The sequence below is a fragment of the Myiozetetes cayanensis genome, unplaced genomic scaffold (genome assembly GCF_022539395.1).
Source record: "Myiozetetes cayanensis isolate MyiCay16 unplaced genomic scaffold, myiCay2020 scf10, whole genome shotgun sequence".
In the NCBI taxonomy this organism is placed as follows: Eukaryota; Metazoa; Chordata; class Aves; order Passeriformes; family Tyrannidae; genus Myiozetetes; species Myiozetetes cayanensis.
Window position 1 is genome coordinate 3,062,158 of NW_026086605.1, and position 19,170 is coordinate 3,081,327.

At 43.5% G+C, this 19,170-nt stretch overlaps 1 protein-coding gene across 1 annotated transcript; it reads left to right on the forward strand.

Moving 5' to 3' along the window:
* The first annotated feature begins 3,835 nt into the window (after nt 1-3,835).
* On the forward strand, nt 3,836-18,160 carry GPR26 (G protein-coupled receptor 26). The gene is made up of 3 exons (XM_050305373.1): nt 3,836-4,865; nt 9,362-9,475; nt 15,225-18,160. Exons 1-3 carry the CDS (start codon nt 4,198-4,200, stop codon nt 15,454-15,456), a joined length of 1,014 nt encoding a protein of 337 aa, XP_050161330.1. The 5' UTR covers nt 3,836-4,197; the 3' UTR covers nt 15,457-18,160.
* Nucleotides 18,161-19,170: the final 1,010 nt, after the last annotated feature.

A 19,170-nucleotide genomic window follows, 5' to 3' on the forward strand; every position in this document is an offset into this window, starting at 1 on the left:
GAAAGAGGCGAGGAGTAAAAATAGGTTGAGAACAAAAAAAAAAAAAAGGAGAAACCCAAACTATAAGTCTCCCAGATCTTCACAAATTGAAATATAGATAAGTTTTCTTTGTTAATAAATATATTTTTTGTGAGAAATGGCAGGGAACTTAAAATCAATTGACCAAACTCTATTTTGAGCCCTCCTTTCTGTCTTTTTAGGTAAACCAAATAAAGCAGGTACAACCACGCACTCTCTCCTTTACAAGGATGCTGTTCTGACATAGTTCCACAGGCAGATGAAGTGTGACTCAATATCTGCATCACTGACGGTGCTGATACGGAGTGATTCTAAAATATAAATTGTGAGCCAAACCCCATGCTGGAATATGTCACTTAACTTCCTGCATTTGCAGGAATAAGACAGAGAGACCAAGTCACTCTCCTGTTGGCACCAAGTGACTGAGTTTGCTCATCCACTGATCTGAGAAGGAAGCTCTCACCTGGCTCCGAAAGGAAAGGAAGAGCTGAGCCTTCCACCTACACACACATCCACCCACAAACCTCCCTGACTCAAAGGTTCCCATGGCTTTCTGCTGTTCCTGGCTTGATTTGATTTCCTTAGCTGCCCTAAGAGTCCTTAAATATCCATCCATTAGGCAGAAGTGCCAGAAGCATCAGCCATGTGCCTCCGGACCTGATGTTTCTTTAATTCCATGAAGCAAAGCAGCAGTGACAGCCCAGCATCAATAATTCACCAGGAGGGCTCTGGTGAGCGGCTGCTGGAGCTGTTGTGGCACTCACAGCACAAGGGCTGCGTGGTGAAGCACTGGAGGGTTTCTCTCCCCACTTCCCCAAAGTGGTGGCCCACGAGGAACCATCTGGTTGGCCCCAGTTAGCCACAGTGTGCCTGCAGCACTCCCTGTGTGGCACTCACAGCACCTGTTGGAGAGCAAGGAGCCAGGCAAGAATCACAGAATCATAGAATGTTAAGGGGTTAGAAGGGACCTTAAAGATCATCCAGTCCCAACCCCCCTGCTATGGGCAGGAACACCTCGCACTAGACCCGGTGGCTCAAGGCCTTATCCAACTTGGTTTCGAGCACTGCCACTGGGTGACAGTGGTTATCTGGGGCTGGGAAGAGGAGGGGCTGAAGTAAAATGATCTTTGGTCACTGAAGGTGACAGAGAAGGTCTAAAGCTTGCATCTGCACCGTGACACCTGACTAGTCGGGCCCTGAGAGGGACAGAGCTGTGGCTTCTCTCTCCACCAAGGTTTTGCGTGGTACTGATCTGAAGATAAACCAAAATTGACTCAGATGAGGGCTCGAAGAGCTTCCTTGGACTGGATGGTCTAAGAGATCTTTTCCAACCTAAGCAATTCTGTAATTTTATCCTATGATTCTATCCCATGATTCTCCCCCCCAGGGGAGGGTGAGTGCCTGTGCAGTCCTTAGTTGCCAGCTGGGGTTAACCCTCAACATATGCACAGCACATTCTTTCCTCCTGATCTGGTATAAAATGAAGTTATTTGATGGGTCCATCCTGCTCCCTTGGGTATTCATGATAAAAACACCCAGAGGCATTCAGTAAACATCCTCTGCTGCAGGGATTACCAGCAGGGGAATCAGTTATGTAAATTAATTGGGCCTTCAAGAGTTGGAAACACATACACAAACACAAATCAGTCACTAAGAGAAAACTTCAGCTTTCTCCTGAAATCTAGAAAGCTTTACAATGATGATGATGGTGATGATGATGATTGTTTCATTAAATCATAGAATACAAAGATTGGAAAAGACCTCTAGGCTGATTGTAGATTTAACTTATCAGTTTTTACATTTTTCCCGTAAACACTGGGAGTTTAATCTTATTGATAACAATGTCTTAAGGAAAAGGGTGCAGGTGGAGAGAGGGGAGATATCAGATCTTGCAAAAAAGAGTTGAGAGACCACACCAAAGGATATTCTGAGTCTCCTCTTGCCTGTCCTGCAGCTGTCCACTCTTGTATGCTTTCTCACTCCTTGGTAAAGAGACCCAGCAGAGACAGTTCACAGTCCTGTCAACCTCTCCTGCCCTTCAAGGTATGTCCACCAATAATCTTTGTCCTGAAGCAAAGCCTTCATCTTCTTTCTCATCCCTTTATCTCCTAAGAGGGTAAAGACCCATCTTATTTAAAGAAGGCATCACCTTTAGGCTTTTCTCGAAGAATCACAAAGGTAGGAAAAGACCTCTAAAATCTTCAAGTCCAGCCATTAAACCAGCACCTCTACCATGTTCACCACTAAACTATGTCCTCAGGTGCTGCCTCCACACATTTTTTGAACATTTCCAGGGATGGTGACTCCACAACTTCAAGCGGCTTTGGATCACTGGTTCAGGAGAAGAGGCAAACACTGCAGTCCTGCACATCATCCACATGGCATGAGGACATGTACTTGTGTTCTGGAGACAGGCAGCTCCCAGGGCTCACAAACTGACCTGGGCTCTGCACCCTGAGCTGCTCCTTCCCTGATGAGTGTGTGTGTGTGTGTGTAGGACCTGAGAACTCACCCTGTCCTGGGGAGTCTCAGCTGCCTTTGACGACTCTATTAGCCCTTTAAAGCCTGGTTTAAGAAAACAGAACAAATCTGAAGTGAAAGAAAAGGGGCTTTCCTGCAGCATGCAAAGCCCTGACAGCGTGCAGGGTGACAGCTCCTGAGCCATGGTCCCGAGTGGCTGCAGGGAACAGCTGCTGTACATGGACACACACGGCTCTGGCAGGGCTTCAGGCACAGAGGGAAAATCTGCCCGAGCAGAGAGCTCTCACACACGTGCACAAGCACTTACCAAGCCCCAATAACTGTGCTGCAGGGTATCTTTTGCCTTCTTATTGTGCAGGGCTTAAGGCTCGGCTGCCTTGATGAGAAAGCTGTCCTGATTGCTTGCAAACTCTCAGCATTCCCACTTAAAACTGATTTAAAGAGGCAGGAAAGGCAATCAGGAAACAGCTCCCGCTCCATCCCTGAAAGCAAACTTAATTTTAACACCTAATTATGTGCAACACAGACTCATTCCTACTTCCTTTGCCAAGCTGCTCCTTGGTTTTGAAGAAGTGGTGCTCAGCCTTGAGGGGAGGGAGGCTTTGATTAGGAGAAAGCAAAAAAACTGGTGAAGAGGAGAAAAACCCGACTGAATAGTGGTACCTGCAGCAGGATGCTGCCTCTGCCACTCACCTGCTCTGTCACCCTGGGCATGTGGCAGGGGCACCTGGGCTTTGATTTCCCTGCCTTTAAAGGAGATGGGAAGGCGATCATTTTCCTCCCACGCATCATGCTTGGAGACACAGGACTGCAAAGTGCTAAAGTAGAGCAGGAAAACTATTCTGGTTGCCTAATGACAGCTCCAGAAGAAGTAGCAGGATATATCCATTTTTCCACATCTCTTTAAGCACAGCTAACGAAGAGGAAAGAAAAGCCCTGCCCTGGCTGAGAGCAAGCAGCAGCACTGCAAGTGATGCACAGAAACGTGGGAAACACACTGGAGCGCAGGAATTCAGTTACAGGGCTGTTTGCAAATTAATGGCTAAATCAATTAAATGAAAGCATGGGATTTCTCTTGAGGAAAGTCTGGTCACAGTCGCGAGGAGAAGGGGAGGGGTTGTGGGGCAGGGATGACATAATCACGTTTGCCAATCACCAGCAGTGTGCATGCTTTAATCCATTAATGGGGTTTTTATCTGTGATCATAAAAAGCAGGTTACAGTCAGCCTGGGAGGGAGTGAGGGTTGGAGGAGACGGGGAGGGGAGAGAAAGAGAGAGAGAGAGAGAGACAGAAAGCAAGGGGAGAAAGAGAGCACAATTCACTCGGTGAATTGCTTGCGAGCTTGGGGCTGATAATTAGGGATCTCGGGAGAGCAGTTTCTCAGAATAACGTACTCTCCTTCAAATGGACCGGATGGAGACAGTGGTTCAGTCCTGCTGATATTTTTTAAGCCCTCCTCGCAGTTTGATGGGCATTCCCAGAGCTTTTGTGCACGTCTCGGAAAGCGTTGACGTGGAAAGGAGCAGCGAGGAGGGGGAGGTTGGAGGAGAAAGCTGCAGCTCCTCCAAAAACACGGAGGGCATGCAAGGGAGCGAGCAGGCTGGGGAGGAGGGCGAGGTGGGCGCACCTCGCACCATGTTCCCCCGGTGCCGGCGCGGCGCAGTTTCGGAGATGTCTCTCCTGTGACTGGACGCACCATGAGCATCTGGGAGCTGGTCCTGGCTTTCGTGGTGGTGCTGCTGATGCTCGTGGCCCTGCTGGCCAACGTGCTGGTGCTGCTGTGCTTCCTGTACAGCGCCGACATCCGCAAGCAGGTCCCGGGATTGTTCATCCTCAACCTCACCTTCTGCAACCTGTTGATGGCCGTTTCGAGCATGCCCCTGACCTTGGCCGGGATCATTTACAAGAGTCAGCCAGGAGGAGATCATATCTGCCACGCTGTGGGCTTCCTGGAGACTTTTCTCACCACGAATTCCATGTTGAGCATGGCAGCTTTGAGCATTGACAGGTGGATTGCTGTGGTCTTCCCTCTAAGTTACCACTCCAAAATGAGGTACAGAGATGCTGCTCTCATACTGAGCTACACGTGGTTGCACTCGGTGTCGTTCCCGATAGTGGCAGCTTCTCTCTCCTGGGTGGGTTTCCATCACCTCTATGCCTCCTGCACCCTGTACAACAAGAGACCAGAGGATAGGACACAGTTTATGATTTTCACTGGGGTCTTTCACGCCCTCAGCTTCCTCCTCTCTCTTATAATCCTATGTTTCACATATCTAAAAGTGCTGAAGGTGGCACGGTTTCACTGTAAGAGGATTGACGTGATCACTATGCAGACCCTGGTGCTGCTTGTGGACATCCATCCCAGGTAAGGTGCCTGTGTGTTCAGCAAGTGGGACTATTCGTGGCAGAAAAAGTGAGGAGGGGGTTCAGTGTTATGTTAAAACAGTCTGATCTGTACTGGACCAAGGGATGGGGAGGGGTAAAAAAGAACCATCCTCCTCGACAGTTTCTATTCTGCATGCTTCTTTTCACTTGGGTTTATTTCTCTGATTATAGGACTTATTTTCTGTTAGGCTTAAAGACTTGTTTCAGGAGGGAGGGCAAAGTAAGAGGCAGTTTTAGCTGAGAATGCACTTCCCTTTGAGACAGTGATCAGATCCCTGCCCTTTGTGTCCGAAGGTGGATTTAGTGGTCGATAGGTTTGCATTTTTGGCACTGTCAGCCCAAAATGTTTCTGGATCCTTGAGGGAGGAGGCTGCACCTGTCCCTTCAGCTGGAGTTTGGAAGGGAAGCTGGGCGCTGCCTGCAGCTCCTTTGCTCAGCAGTTTCCCTGTTGCTGTGCTCTCTCTAACTTTATCATTCCTGAAGGCGGAATCCTAAGGGAACATCATCTGCAAAATGCGTGCGCTTGAATGCCTATATTTAAATTTAAGGGAGAGAGAATTCAGCAGCAGTGTTGATATGAAAAAAAAGGGATGTATAAAGCCCATTTCAAATGAGAGGCTTTAGGCAAGCCCCTCGTGCCGAGACACAGGAGGAGAAAAGCCTCCAGGGGCTGGAAGGATAGTGGGCTTGAAGGCAAGCACCGAGCGGGAAGGAATGCGGGCTGGGATGCTGAGCAGAAGTCACATCAGGGATTATGTTATAAATCTTGCATGAATAGGCAATCTATGGATCTGGAAGGGGCGCAGGTTTGGTGTCTGAAATGGGGGGAGAAATCTGCCTGGAAGACAGGAAAGCAGAGAGGGCAGTCCCGTGCCTGACATCCCATCTGACCTCCCTTGCTCCCCTGTGCCCCACGAGCTGGAGGCAAACACCGTCTCTCTCCGTTTGCAGCCAGCCAGGAGCAGAGCTGCAGGGCTCAGGGCACATGTGGCTGTCCTCAAAAACAGGTCAAGTTTTGGGGATTCCTGAGGCTAAGACAAATAAGTCTGAAAGGATCAGGGCAGGACAGCACACTGTTGGAAGAACAGAAGCACTTGCTCAAAATTCTCCAGTTAAGCTCTTTGAGCTGTCTCTTGACCAAGAATGCAGAGCAGAACTTTGGGCAAGGCTTGCTGCTGTTCTTGAGAAATACAGGTATAAATCTTCCCTTATTCACCAAGTCAAATTGAGGAACAAACACTCTCCTGTCCTATGTGCTGTCTGGTTGATAAACTGTACCTTGACTGTCTCAGTTCCTGTACCAAAAGATGTGGTGGTTACTCCCAGGACAGTGCCATAATCTCTCTGGGGCTGTTTGAAACAGCATTTGTTTTGCCTAATGCTTCAAGCATGTCTGGACTGCACAGCAAAGTTTAGAAAAAGGGCAAAAATCTCAATGTTATTTCTCCTCCTCTGCATTTTTTATGGTCTAGGTTAAATTGAGGCTCTCTGTGCATTTTCTAATCATCTCACTGAGGAATGGCTTCAGTGGGGCTGTGGGAATGATGCTTCCTTTCTTCAGAAGAGACAGAGTGGTACAGGCACTTTGCTGTGAGTAACCTGTACCAACAGCTCTTCCCTCTCACACCAGGTTACTCTAATGCCTCTCTCTAAGAAAACAGAGTTTGAGTTTCTTTTCCAGATTACAGAACTGGTGGCTGATTTGACCCATGGAGGTGCTGCCTTAACCGGTGACAGCTCCTGCTGCTGAAAGGGCCAGCTCTCAGGTCCCCTTCCCTCCTGTGAGAGCTGAACACAGGGTCAGTGATGCTCATAAAGCTCTGACACAACAAAGGCATCATTTGCCTTATATTATTGTGTATACACAGGCATTTTCAGTGTGTACCTGACACCACAGACACGGATGCTGGGAGAACTCACACGAGAGAGCAAAGTTTGCAACCCCAGCTTAGACTGCCCTGACTCCTCCAGCTCTTTCCAGGGTTTAGTTTCAACGCTGAGAAATGTGTACAGACAATTTCTCTGCTTCCTATGACTCAGAATCCACCCTCAGGGGGGTCTAGTGACAGGCATTATGGCAGATGGCTTTATTACCTGTGACTTAGAAAGGCACGAGTGACCTCCTGAAGATCATTCAAGACGAGTACAAAGGAAACCTCTAAATACCATACAAATTCATGGGAATGTTTTGGGCACACGTCCTTTCAAGTTAGCTTAGGCATTTCTAGTGGATCCTGCTTTTCCCTGACTTTGTTCTTAAGACCAAAATATCTTAGGAATTGTGAGAGATTTGGGAAAAACTTCACTTAAGTGTTTAATCTGTGTATTTCTTCACTCAAATTATCTACACAATCTTTTTGGTGTATCCAGCTCTACTCATCTTAAGGTCCAGTATCTCATAAACTTTATTTTAAATACCAAACCTTCAAGAGGATATAGCTTAGATTTTCCAGGATATTAAAATCTTTTAATGAAAGCTTAGTCAATAATCCCATTCTGTTACTGGTGTCACTACTGGAACTTGCATATGTGTTCTTATCTTAGTGCATGGAAGTGTGTGCAAGAACAAAGTACTTGTCTATATGAAGGAATGAGATAAAATACCTTCATCTGTGTTGTGGTATTTACTGGCTACATCTGGAAAGGCTGAACAAAAGAAATTGGGTTTAAGTGTATCAGGACAGTCGTGTTTGTGAGCTACAGGAGTCAGAGACAGCTTTGTATGTGCCAGTAAGGAAAAGATGTAACTGGGGAAACTGTTAGAGATAAAAAATACACACCCTCTCCACCCTTAGAACACTCTAATTGAACCTGCTTTGGAGAAACACTTTCCCATATTGCTGTGGGCTTGGGATACTATGAGTTTAATAACACAGGTCTTAAGTGAAGCTGTTGAACCTCTAAGATAATCTGCCTGAACCTAAAAACACTCCAAATTTCCCATCTCTTGCAGAATTGAAAGCCCATAGGTTCCCTTGAAAAGGTGGATTTTCTTCTCAGCTGTCATTTCTAGCTGCAAATAACTCAGACACAGAACATGCAATGCTTTTAGATGTGGCATGTTCTTTGAAAGAAAGATGATTTGTCATTTCAAGGAGAACAAACTTTTCCTCCAGTATTTATTTCCTCATGTCGTGATAGCTGTTCTGGGGACTGGCAACATAAGACCAAATACAGAATGGAACAAAGAAAACACATTTTCTTTTACACAGTGGAAAGGCAACAGAGGAACTCATTGCCACAGAGATCACCAGTGCACACTGAGATCCTCAGGACATAACACGTGTTTAGATGATGATAAAACATTTGCAGATACAGCAGTGTATGGCCCTAAGCCTCAGCTACGAGCACATGAGAGGGTGGAGCCTGAGAGTGAGTCATCAGTTACAAATTTACAATAAAAAAAGAGAGGCCAATGTCAAGCAGTTTTAAAATATTATATATAGATAGATAGATAGATACAGGACATGGTCCAGCCCTTTCAGTTTGCCTGAATTGCGTCACCACGAGATCTGTGCAATGAGTCAACACGTGGCACAATTATGTGCACAGAGAAGGTTTCAGGATGGCAGTCTGGCTTTGGTTTTGCCCTTTCTAAAGGGATTCATTCAGGTACAGATGCTCCTGGCACTCTGGGACATAAACCCCATCCAATCTACCTGCCTGGAGCAGGCAGTAACTCGGCCCCTTCCCTCACAAAGCACAGCGAGCACAGGAGTCACTCCAGCAGGTAAAGGAACAGGATGAGATTTCACATTAATAACACTTTTGACAAGAAAATGTGCTGATTTCAAAGGAAATTTCACAGCTTTGCAGTGAAAGCACTCAGCCCCGTGGTCCCATCACCTTGCTGGCACACCAAAGGAATTAGCAGCTCTCTGGTGGCCTGCTGAGACCACCAGCAGGAAACTCAAAGGACAAGCTCTAGTCCGAGGAGGAAACAAGGGGTGGGACTAATTTGTGCCTGTTTAGCCAGAAACAGGGCTGGTTTGAGGTGAGAAGTGAGGATAGCACAGTGCTGTGGATTTATTATGCAGTTCCCAGCTTTGCAAAACATTCAGCACGGCAGGCGTGCAGAGCTGCACAGGCTGATGGAGTATTTATGGACACAGAGTTCATAGCTATGGGATACAGTGATTGCTCCAATGTTGCAGCACTCTGAAAGTCCAGAGCATGTTTTCCCGCTAGGATTTTGTTGTGGTTTATTGCTCATCTTGCTGGGAAGCTTCTTCTCCCTAGGGTAGTGGTGCTGGAATTGCTGTTTCTAGGGAAGCAGCATTTTTTGGAGGGTAAGATGGTCAGACAATGCCTTAATACTTGATATTGTCCCACATAAATTCAGTGCACCTGGCATTGTCTTATGTGATCGTAACAGATACTGGAAGGATTGTTCCCCATCATTCCATAAGTAAAGCCATTAAAACCTGTTACCTGATATTATGATTCATGTTCTTGTCTGTGTTGGATGTCACACAGCGTGAGAGAGCGTTGTCTGGAAGAACAGAAGAGGAGGAGGCAGCGAGCAACAAAGAAAATAAGTACCTTTATTGGTACCTTCATACTTTGTTTTGCACCTTACGTAATTACAAGGTAAGTGTGAACCTACCTCCTGGAAAAGGCTCCTGAGATGCAATTGTAACTCAGAGAAGTAGGGCCCTCTGAGCCACAAGATTGTTCTGTTTCCTGTGAAAATTTCATGCACTGCTTCCACTCCTGTAAGAGGGATTGCATTTACTGAGCTAACAAACGATGTAAAATGTCACAGTGCTTATCCAGTTCAGTCCTGGTGCAGGATTCTGATCAGAGTCAGCTCAGACAGCCCAGTCAGTGTGCTGGTCGCATGGGAGTGATTTAGGGAGTCAGTCCAAACAATTTTGCAGACTTTTTGGGGGACCAAGTAGTCACCTACTGCCTAGATTGCCTCCCTGGTTCAGGGGAAGACACTTGCCTGAATAGGTCAGACTGTAAAAATTTGGTCAACAAGATCCAGCTGAGGTGAGAACAGGGTCCCCAGACTTAAACCATAGTTTTGTCTGACTGGATAGAGTTTATTAGTCATAAACACCAAATATCAAAGCTGTGCTGGCTCATAACAAAAAAAAATTGCTTGTGATTTATGGTCACATGTCTATCTGTCTACTAGCTTATCTTTGGAAATGGCTCCTGTGGGAAACACTAAATTACTCCTATGAAATATAAAGTATTAGAAAGTGAATATATCCAGAAAAAATGTTATCTAACTGTTGAAGGAAATTTATAGCTTGCATTCCTTATTAAAAGACTCTGGAAAAACTGAGATGCTGCTATGCAGAACAGAGCAGGGAAAAAATATTTTTAAAGTGTCTCCTATTCCAATACTATTAAGTAGAAGTTAGTGAGGCTGACTTCAGTCAAACTCAGATCCAGCATAATAAAATCATTGAAAAAGCTGGATTAAAGCTGCCTTTAGTCCATACAAGATCCATAAAAGAGACTGATGATGAGAAGAGTCACGAAGATGCGCCCTGGGAGCTGGCCAGGCTTACCAGGGCTGTTGAATTCTCTCACATTCCTGGTCTTTTCAGTTCTGACATGCCCAGGGGGAACTCAGCACAGCGTGCCAAGGGGAATTCCCTCTTCAGCTGCTTGAGAGACCTTGCTGGACACTTGCATGGATGGATGTTCAAGGACACGAATCAATCACTGTGCCTCCCTCTGCCTCACACATGGGGCTGAGGGTCTTGAAATCGAGGGGACAAGGAGATTTTGAGTTTAATTTTACAAGCAAGTAGTATTTTCTGTGTTATGCCCAGTGCTTTGCACTTACAAGAGAGTGTCAATCAATCCCATTTGAAGGCAGGGAAGAGCAGACAGAGGAGGGAGCACATTGCTCAGCCTCTCATTTGGTCAGTCAGCTCTAATCAGCAATCCACTTAAATTAAACATGCTCTTAAGTACTCCCTGAATTGGAGGCTGAAAGCAGCAAATCACAAGGCTTTACAATAACAACATCTTTCTGTTTCAACACTAAAAATAAATAGGTGTCACTAGATGTTCCATGAACCAGCAAAGGAGTTGTGCTTATAATCCCAGAGAGATAAATGCCTCTCTGGATAAAGCAGAGTTTTTCAGACCACATTAAGGTGAAAATCAGATTAGGCACTTCTTTTACGAAGAAAACACCATCCTAATTAGTTCAATAGATGACCTTAAGTATTGTATCAGTAGAATTTGGGTCTTCTTGATTCAGTGTTTCCACTCCATCAGTATGACAGATGTATTATCACATATTATATATTTCTAGGCAGAGTTTGTTTCTTGGTTTTTCTATGAGTGCACATCTCTTCTTTTGTTATATTTAATATCATGCAATTAAATAGCATTGTTCCAAACCTCTTTTCTCCAAGGATCTTTTTCATAAGAAAGATGAAGATAAGTTTTTAATATCCATTTCAAACTCCGGGCATTTCTGAATACTGAAATACATAACTTTGTTCATGTAAGTTAATAAGTGCTGTCAATGTGTGAGGAAATTGGCCTTAAATTAAAAATCCTGAAGTAATATCAGACAGAAGTTCATAGACCCAAGCCCTCAGGTTACATTGGAGGATGATGGAACAGGCAGAAGAAGATTAAAATTCTCTTGTATAATCTCTGGGGGACAAGGGGTAAATAAACTCTGATTTTAAACTGATTGCTTACCCTCTGCATATGCAGATCCTGCCTGGGATACAAGAATTTCAGAATTCTTCTGCAACTTGTATTCTTGCCTATTTGTGCATATAAATGCATGACTTTCCTATGCAATCACAAGTTGACATATTTGAAGTGGCCTTCTAATCTCCATCCAGATGACGTGAGGTAGAGATATTTGTCTCCCATGTGGAAAAATGGCAGTTTTGGGGACGAGCCAGACAGTCCTGTTTGCTGTCCTTACACCCCTGTGCTGCTGGCACACTGTTCCTGCAGCTCTGGGGAACAGCAGTGACTGAAAGCAATCATTTGTAAGATTTGCAGGCCTAACTGCAAGTCCCAAGCTCATAGTGCTTCATTACACAGCCTCTCTGGTTGTCATGTATTCACTGCTTCAGAGGCAAAGCTGGTCAAGGAGAAATCTGCCGAGGATCACTGTGATGCCATTTTTGTACAGGGAAGAGATTATTAAAATAGGGCTTTTTCATTAGCAAGTCAGCACAGAAAAGATTCAGTCCACCAGGCAACAAAGTGAAAATAAGTCCAAATGAACATCAAATAAACTGATCATAGAATCACAGAATGTTTTGGGTTGGAAGGGACCTTAAAGACCACCTCATGCCACCCCCTGCCATGGGCAGGGACACCTTCCACTAGCCCAGGTTGCTCCAAGCCCCATCCATCCTGGCTTTGAACATTCCAGGGATGATCAGCTTATTCAAATTATTAACACCAAAATAAAAACCTGTGTATAATTCTGGTACTACAGGACTTGTATGGGGAAAAAAAAAAAAAGTCAGAATTAGGCACAAACAGAAAAGTTACCTCAAAGAGTTCATACAAATTCTTGGGGAAGGCATTGAATTTCTTCTTGTAAGAGCTCCATCATCTACCAGCTCCAGCCTGCAGTGCCAGTTTTCTTTCACACGTGAACTGCAAGACATTTTAACTTGTTTGAGGCTCTGGTCTAGTCAGACTTGCCTCCATAATTCAGTTAAAGCCCCAGGTTTAAGCAATGCATGACAGAGATGTTGCCATTTACTCAGCCTTCCAGCTGGGTGTACACATGTTCAGTAAATATATATTAGTGTAGTGATTAACTGCACATGTAAATAAAGGATTTCCAGTATTACGTGCATAGAGATCAAGGTCATCCTCTTCAATATCCCATTCTCATTTGTTTAATGAAAGTGAAATAAAATAATTGGAGAGCCACGTGACATGACACACTCTACAGAACTAAAGTTTCTAAAATATGAACAAGGTATGATAGCAAAAGAGCTTATAGCTTTGAAATAAAAAGGTTTTGAAGACCAAACAGCAGAAGAGTGGCTTATGAAAGCAAGATAAGGAATTATGTACCTGATGCTGTAAAATTTAATTTACAGGTAGCACTGAAATATTAATATTCCTTTACTGAAAATGTCTTCTTTTTGGCTGAAACATTCCATGAAAATTGAAGCTATGCATACAATTTCCCTCATAAATGAGAAACAAAGCCTTTCAAAGGCAATAAAGTATGTGATATGCCTTGAAAGGCTGACATTTAATTGTACATGAAATGGAAACGCATAGCTTGGGGTTTGGCTGCATTTCTGTGTTTGCTGCTTGATAACTGCAAATGTAATTTACCATAAAAAATAACACATGAGAATTGAAAAATGTGTAAATGTCAAGGAAACTTGGAGAATTCAATCAAAGAAAATATTTAAAGCTTTTTTAATAGAAGTGTAGGCTTTTCATTTGATCAGTCAATGAAGGTAAAATTAGCAAGTCTAGGCTCGCAACCCTGAAGTGTCTGTTTGATATGCCTTAAATGGAGATGATTGTTAATGTCTCATAGAATTGATTGACAGAGCCTCAGACACACATTTGTCACATTTTGGTTATTCAAGGCGTCCACAGAATTTAATTAAACATAATCAAATTCTCATCTGTAAAGCATTCAGTAAAAACAAATCATCCAGATGAAATTCAACATGATGAAATTCCAAATGCGAGGTAGGCATCAAATAAATGGACTGGAGAACAACAAGAAGGATGGATCATGGTAGATTACAATGTAAATATGACTCAGGAGCTGACTAATTTCCAAATTGTCAATTCTCATTTTAGAACACATTAATTTGGATGTCGTAAGCTCCATTTTATTAAACAGGAGAGAATACACCAGATGAGACCACCCAGCAGCTGGAGCTGATGATAATTTTGTCTCAGTCCTCCTTCTACTTTGTAAGAAAAGTAATGGCCAGGAGTTAGAAGGGGAGGTTGAAATAATAACATTTGTTTAGTTGAGATGAAGGGAGAGAGGAATGGGACAGAACCTCAGACTTGGAGGTTCTTTGGGACCTCAGAGCTGCTGAGCCAAGCAGCACCAGTGGAGTGGTACAAGCAAATCCAGGCTATTGTAATGTAACATAACCTGGTCACCTCAAATGTCTCACACATCTGTGAGCCCAGAGAGCATTTTGGCTGCCCCCACCCCAAAAAGCATCACTGTGCACATGCTCCAGTGGAAGTGACACATAAAGTGATGGAATTGCTGGGCAAGCTAGAACAGAGAAGCAGAAGTTCATAGTGCTGTAACAAATTAAGGCTCCTCGGTCCCACTTTAATGCTCAAATGACTGGACTGTGCCATCTGCCAGCATTATTTTAAACAACACAGTGCAGTGAAAGTTTATGGAACGAGAATAAAATGACTGAGGGAAAAAAAAATCCTCATCTCTAAACTGCTCAAAGGGCCAACATTACTGTTATTGCTGCTGTAGGAGCCATGCATCAGAATGCTCCTTGGAAATGGTGCTTTGTCTGAAGAAACATGAGTAGTTGAAGTGTTTTCCAGACAGTTTTAAGAACATCTGCTGCTGAAGAGAGTTTCAGCAGAGATCTGATTTGCCGTGGCCTCGTGGGGCTCTCTAGCAGCACATGTGGCTGTTTGTCCTCTATGAAAATCAATGGTTTCTAACAGCTATAGAGGCATATTGAACAGAACTGCCCTTTGGTGTTGCTCAAAGACATGGGGAGTTATCAATATTTCACTGTCAGAAGTACTCCCCCTGAGTACACAGCGAACTATCTGTGCTAGTTTAGGTATGAGGAGTATATGAAGCTCTTCCCTCCCCTAATAATTTAAAAGTTTTGTCTAGCTAGATTTATTGCAAAAGTATATGTTTGGCCTTTAAACTGACCAGTTTTTAAATTCAGGATGCAATATGCCACCTCATGATGATGGATTTTCCTTCCTTGTGTGCCTCTGCAACTCAGGCAGATTGTTTGAAAGCATTGAATTCTCTCTAGGAGTTGGATGGAAAGCTGGACAGCACTGGTGAGTGGCTTCCCAGATGGCCTAAAGGGGAGCTAGAACCACAAATTCAGGCTAGGTGTTGGATTTTTAGATTGGTCATGGTAGAGAAATAAGACTTCCATGAGGCCAAGCAACACTACTTTGGCCAACAGACCTCAAGTTTACATTTGCAGTCTTAAAAATTCGTAAGAGGAGGGCAACATTCACGTTTTCATGAGTATGGCCTGCTTTTCTTTTGCTGTGCTGTAATTGCCCAGGAATAACTTGAGCGGTTTAGGGGTGGGTTAATGTCTTTCAGTTATGCTGTTGCTCAGGGTTTTTAACAGGAATGTTCACTCTTTCTACCTCCCCCTTTTCACAGACTTGTTGAATTATCCTCTGTGGTCCACATCAATTCCCACTGGGGAATCATTTCCAAGTGCTTGGCTTACAGCAAAGCTGTTTCAGACCCTTTTGTGTACTCTTTGCTCCGGCATCAGTACAAGAAGACGTGGAAGGACATCATAAACAAGATCCTCAAGAGGAGCTCCATCAACACCTCCGCCCTCACGAGCGAATCGCACAACCCGAACACATCGCAGCTGAACGAGTGAGGAGCCTGGTATGGGACCTAAAAGACGTAAAACATGATATGTGTGGAACAAAACTCAATGGCCTATCCCTAGTAGCTCTCCTCAGCTGCCCAGGTTTTGGGAGGCAGTCATGGGCAGGGTCAGTGCCAGCCCACGCCCTTCCAGTAGCCCACGTTAACATCTTAGGGAGTCAAGGCTGCTTTGGACCTCCTGCCTCCGACTGGGAGAGCACTATTGATCCGTGGTCCTGCAGGCTTCACAAATACAAATCTCCCATTGATTTCCATCAGCAGCTGCATCCACAGATAAAAAGCTAGTCCTCGGCAGAAGGGCTCATGAAAGTAACGGGAGCAAACTGGTGCCGTCGTAAGGTTGTTCTACAAAGCTGTGCTGAGTTTTTCACTGGCTGCAGGTAAAGCTCCCCCTTGATGTAGCTGCCAACATGGCTTTGCAAAACCCACCCCAGCCTAGTTGCTTGGAGAGGTTGTGTATAGGAAAAAAAATAGTGGAAAAAGCTTAAAAAAAAAATTAAAAATCTTTATTTATCTTAATATTAGTCCAGTGCCCAACACAGCTTTCATATATGTACTTTTTGAAACAATCCTGTAGAACTGAAGGAAAAAACACTCTTGAAGTATGCTACAGGGTGGATTCAGCCGTGAATTTAAATTTTAAAGGAATTTACACAAAATCCCACTAATTTTCTCCCCATTAGATTTCAGAAAAATTCGTAAGGTAGACAGAGTGGAAAGGTCAGGATGCCTCCTGCCTAATTCCATATATCTGAGCTATAAAGAACTGTATTTTGCCCAAATCTGCAGAACTGGGCCCTGTGCCCAGGCAAAAAGAAAAATAAAAATCCCTTTTTCTGAGGAGTTATTAATAATGATTTTTTTTTTTCCTACTTAAAGGAAAGATGAGCCCAAATCTGAGTATAAAGTACAATTTCCAGAGCAAGTGGAGGAAAAATAATAGTCCTCCACTCCACCAAGAAAGTGGAGCCAATAATCTGGATCCACATCTGAACGAGCAAATCTCAGGAGGTTTCAGTCCAAATCTTTACAGCTCTAGATTGCAATTATGCATAGGAAAATTATTAACATTTCCCGAGCCTTCAGATGCATGTGCCCAGATTTAGAATAGTCTTGGTTAATCAGGCTTCATGCGTGCAGTGGCAGCTTAAATAACAGCTGACACAGCTGGCTGTGTTACCACCTACCCTTTCTGATATTCCCTCTGTCAATCCCATACTGAGAAAACACAGCCAGGATCATACTGAGAAAACAGGAGCCCCAGTAGTAAAAACGTGGGATTACTTTTTAGTTACCACCTACTCTCATCTAAGAATAGGGCTTAATAAGTCGCAAAAAACACCCACTGTTGAATTTTCTGGCTTCTGATTCAAAGCCCAGACAGGGAACTCAGTGAGGGGCTTCACCCCAAAGCCAGTGAATGTGGGGTGACACCTCTGTTATCAGTCTGGATTGCCCTGCCCTGGCATGGGCTACAGCTGCAAGGAACCATGTTAGTATATAAATTTACACAGTCATCTACTCTGTAAATGGAAGAATTTATATGATGAAGATCATAAGCAACCATGTAAATAAAAATTTTTAGCTTAATTACTATTCAGCTATAAAAATACCATAATTACAATGAAATCTACACACTTTTATAATCACAGAATCTAAGTTCTTACAACACTGCATTCAAATTAACCCTCAGCCAGATTAAATAGTCTACCTCATCTCGATCATTTTGTTTCTTAGGCTTAACATAATTTTCTCAGGTGCAATGGTTAAAGACACCCAGTTTAATACTTGTTCCTTAAGAAATTCAAGTCATTTTGATGACTGGAGTGTATCAGAACACAGGAGTTTAAAAAAAGATAAAAAGCTCTATATCAATTCACTATATGATTTAATAAGACCACTTTTACTAAACTGCCCCAGGATGATTGTCAAAGTCCACAACTGTTGTTGACTTATACAAAGGGCTGTTGCCAAACTCAATGGGAGGTTTGTATGTTGATAAGGTTAACTCCAGAAGGATTTAAAATTTCAAATTCAAAGGGAGTAAGATAATTTCCTAAGAAAAAACAAACCTGTTCTACATTTAGGATGTCTATCAAAAGGCAGAGAAAAATAGAGCATTGGACTTGTCTCATTATGCTTGTGTATCAAAGTCAGTCACTGGTTGATTTATGTGTCACCATGAGCAATAAATCTCTCCACTTGTACATGTTTAAAAATTTGTCTTTCTTTCATGGTGCCTTTCTTCTACAATTAATCTTATACCAGAGAATAGATATAATTTCCCCTTCCTTGCATCAGCTCTCCGACACGTTGTCATCTTTCCACCAACCTGAAGCAAGCGGGAGTTGTAAATGCTGGTGCTTGACAAACTGCCTCAGTACACCAAATAAAAGTAATGCCCTAACATTCCCTGATGACATTTTATAAGATCCTAGAAATATGATACTGTGGCTTGTTAAGTGCTAGATGTTCAGCTGAATTCTTATAGGCAACTGGCAAAATTTTCCAAAATGTATGTCTAAAGTGATGAATGTAGATATGAGTAACTGTCTGCTGAGTATTATATGTACTATACAACACTTTGACTCGAGTGAGTTAGAACAATGATGGTAAATGTAATGCACAGTATTTATTTATTTATTACCTCTGCTCACGAAGCAGAGCTGTTCTCTTGTCAAACACACGTGTGTGTGCGGGGGAGGGAGGGGGGGGGAAAGGGGAATTTCCATTTGTTATTTAAATATTTTTGAAAAAGTTTGTAAAGTATGGCTGCAATGTGTGCCCAAAATCTGGAACTGCATGTGCAAAACTGGGCAGCTGCTTAGGCAATATGCAGTTTTCTGTTTGTTGGCATCCGTGTCCCATATGCAGTATCTATTCCTCACATGCATGTCCAATTAACATTTCCTTCATATCTTGTAAATTTGGCAGGCAGAACACTGGCAGATGAGTAAGAGAATTTAGTCCACTATGTCATTTTGTGGATTCTGAGCTTTTCCTTTGGTTTATTTTACAGTAATTTGTATAATTTCAGAGCCCTAACTGTGAACTAGGATCATGGTCTATGTGACTGTTTTGAGCCAGTTTGAATGTGAAGATCTGGGTAATTGCACTTGGAAAAAACCACGACAGACTGATAATTATCAAATAATTAATAAGTACCACGTTCTCTCCTGACATAAATCAACATAATAGTTGGTTTCACCTGAGGATTTGGTTCCATTAGGTGAATACAAGTCTGCTTCAGGTCAACAGTAAAATCTTCCTGGAAAGTACGTTTTTTAAATAATTTTTGGAAGATATTTTAGGTTTAGCTTCAAGCAACAGCTGCATGAGAACACCTTTAAGAGCTTACAAAAGTGAGGAAGAGATAGATGTGAGTGGGAGGCTGAGGGTCAGGTAGGTTGGGAACTACAAACTCTCAGACATTCACTCATCCCAAAGACAAAGCTGAAAATTCTGTCAAAGCTCAGTAGCTGCCATAAGGGTGGGCTGAGCCTGCAAGAGCAGCACAGACTCCCCAGGAAGATCCTTGTTGGCTTGGGAAGACTCTACTGGCATTCAGATGGGCTCTGTGGAATCTACTCACACTGTTTGAATGACCAGAGACAGTCTAATGCCTGAAGTCCAGGAGGTTTAGGCAGATTGCAGGAAGCAAATTTTTCTGGACCTACAGGCCTAAGGTTTCACAACTCCTTTA

Coding starts and splice junctions, on each gene's coding strand:
- GPR26 (XM_050305373.1), top strand. CDS start 4,198: ATGAGCATCTGGGAGCTGGTCCTGGCTTTCGTGGTGGTGCTGCTGATG. Junction 4,866..9,361: donor CTTGTGGACATCCATCCCAG/GTAAGGTGCCTG, acceptor GATGTCACACAG/CGTGAGAGAGCGTTGTCTGG. Junction 9,476..15,224: donor GCACCTTACGTAATTACAAG/GTAAGTGTGAAC, acceptor CCCTTTTCACAG/ACTTGTTGAATTATCCTCTG.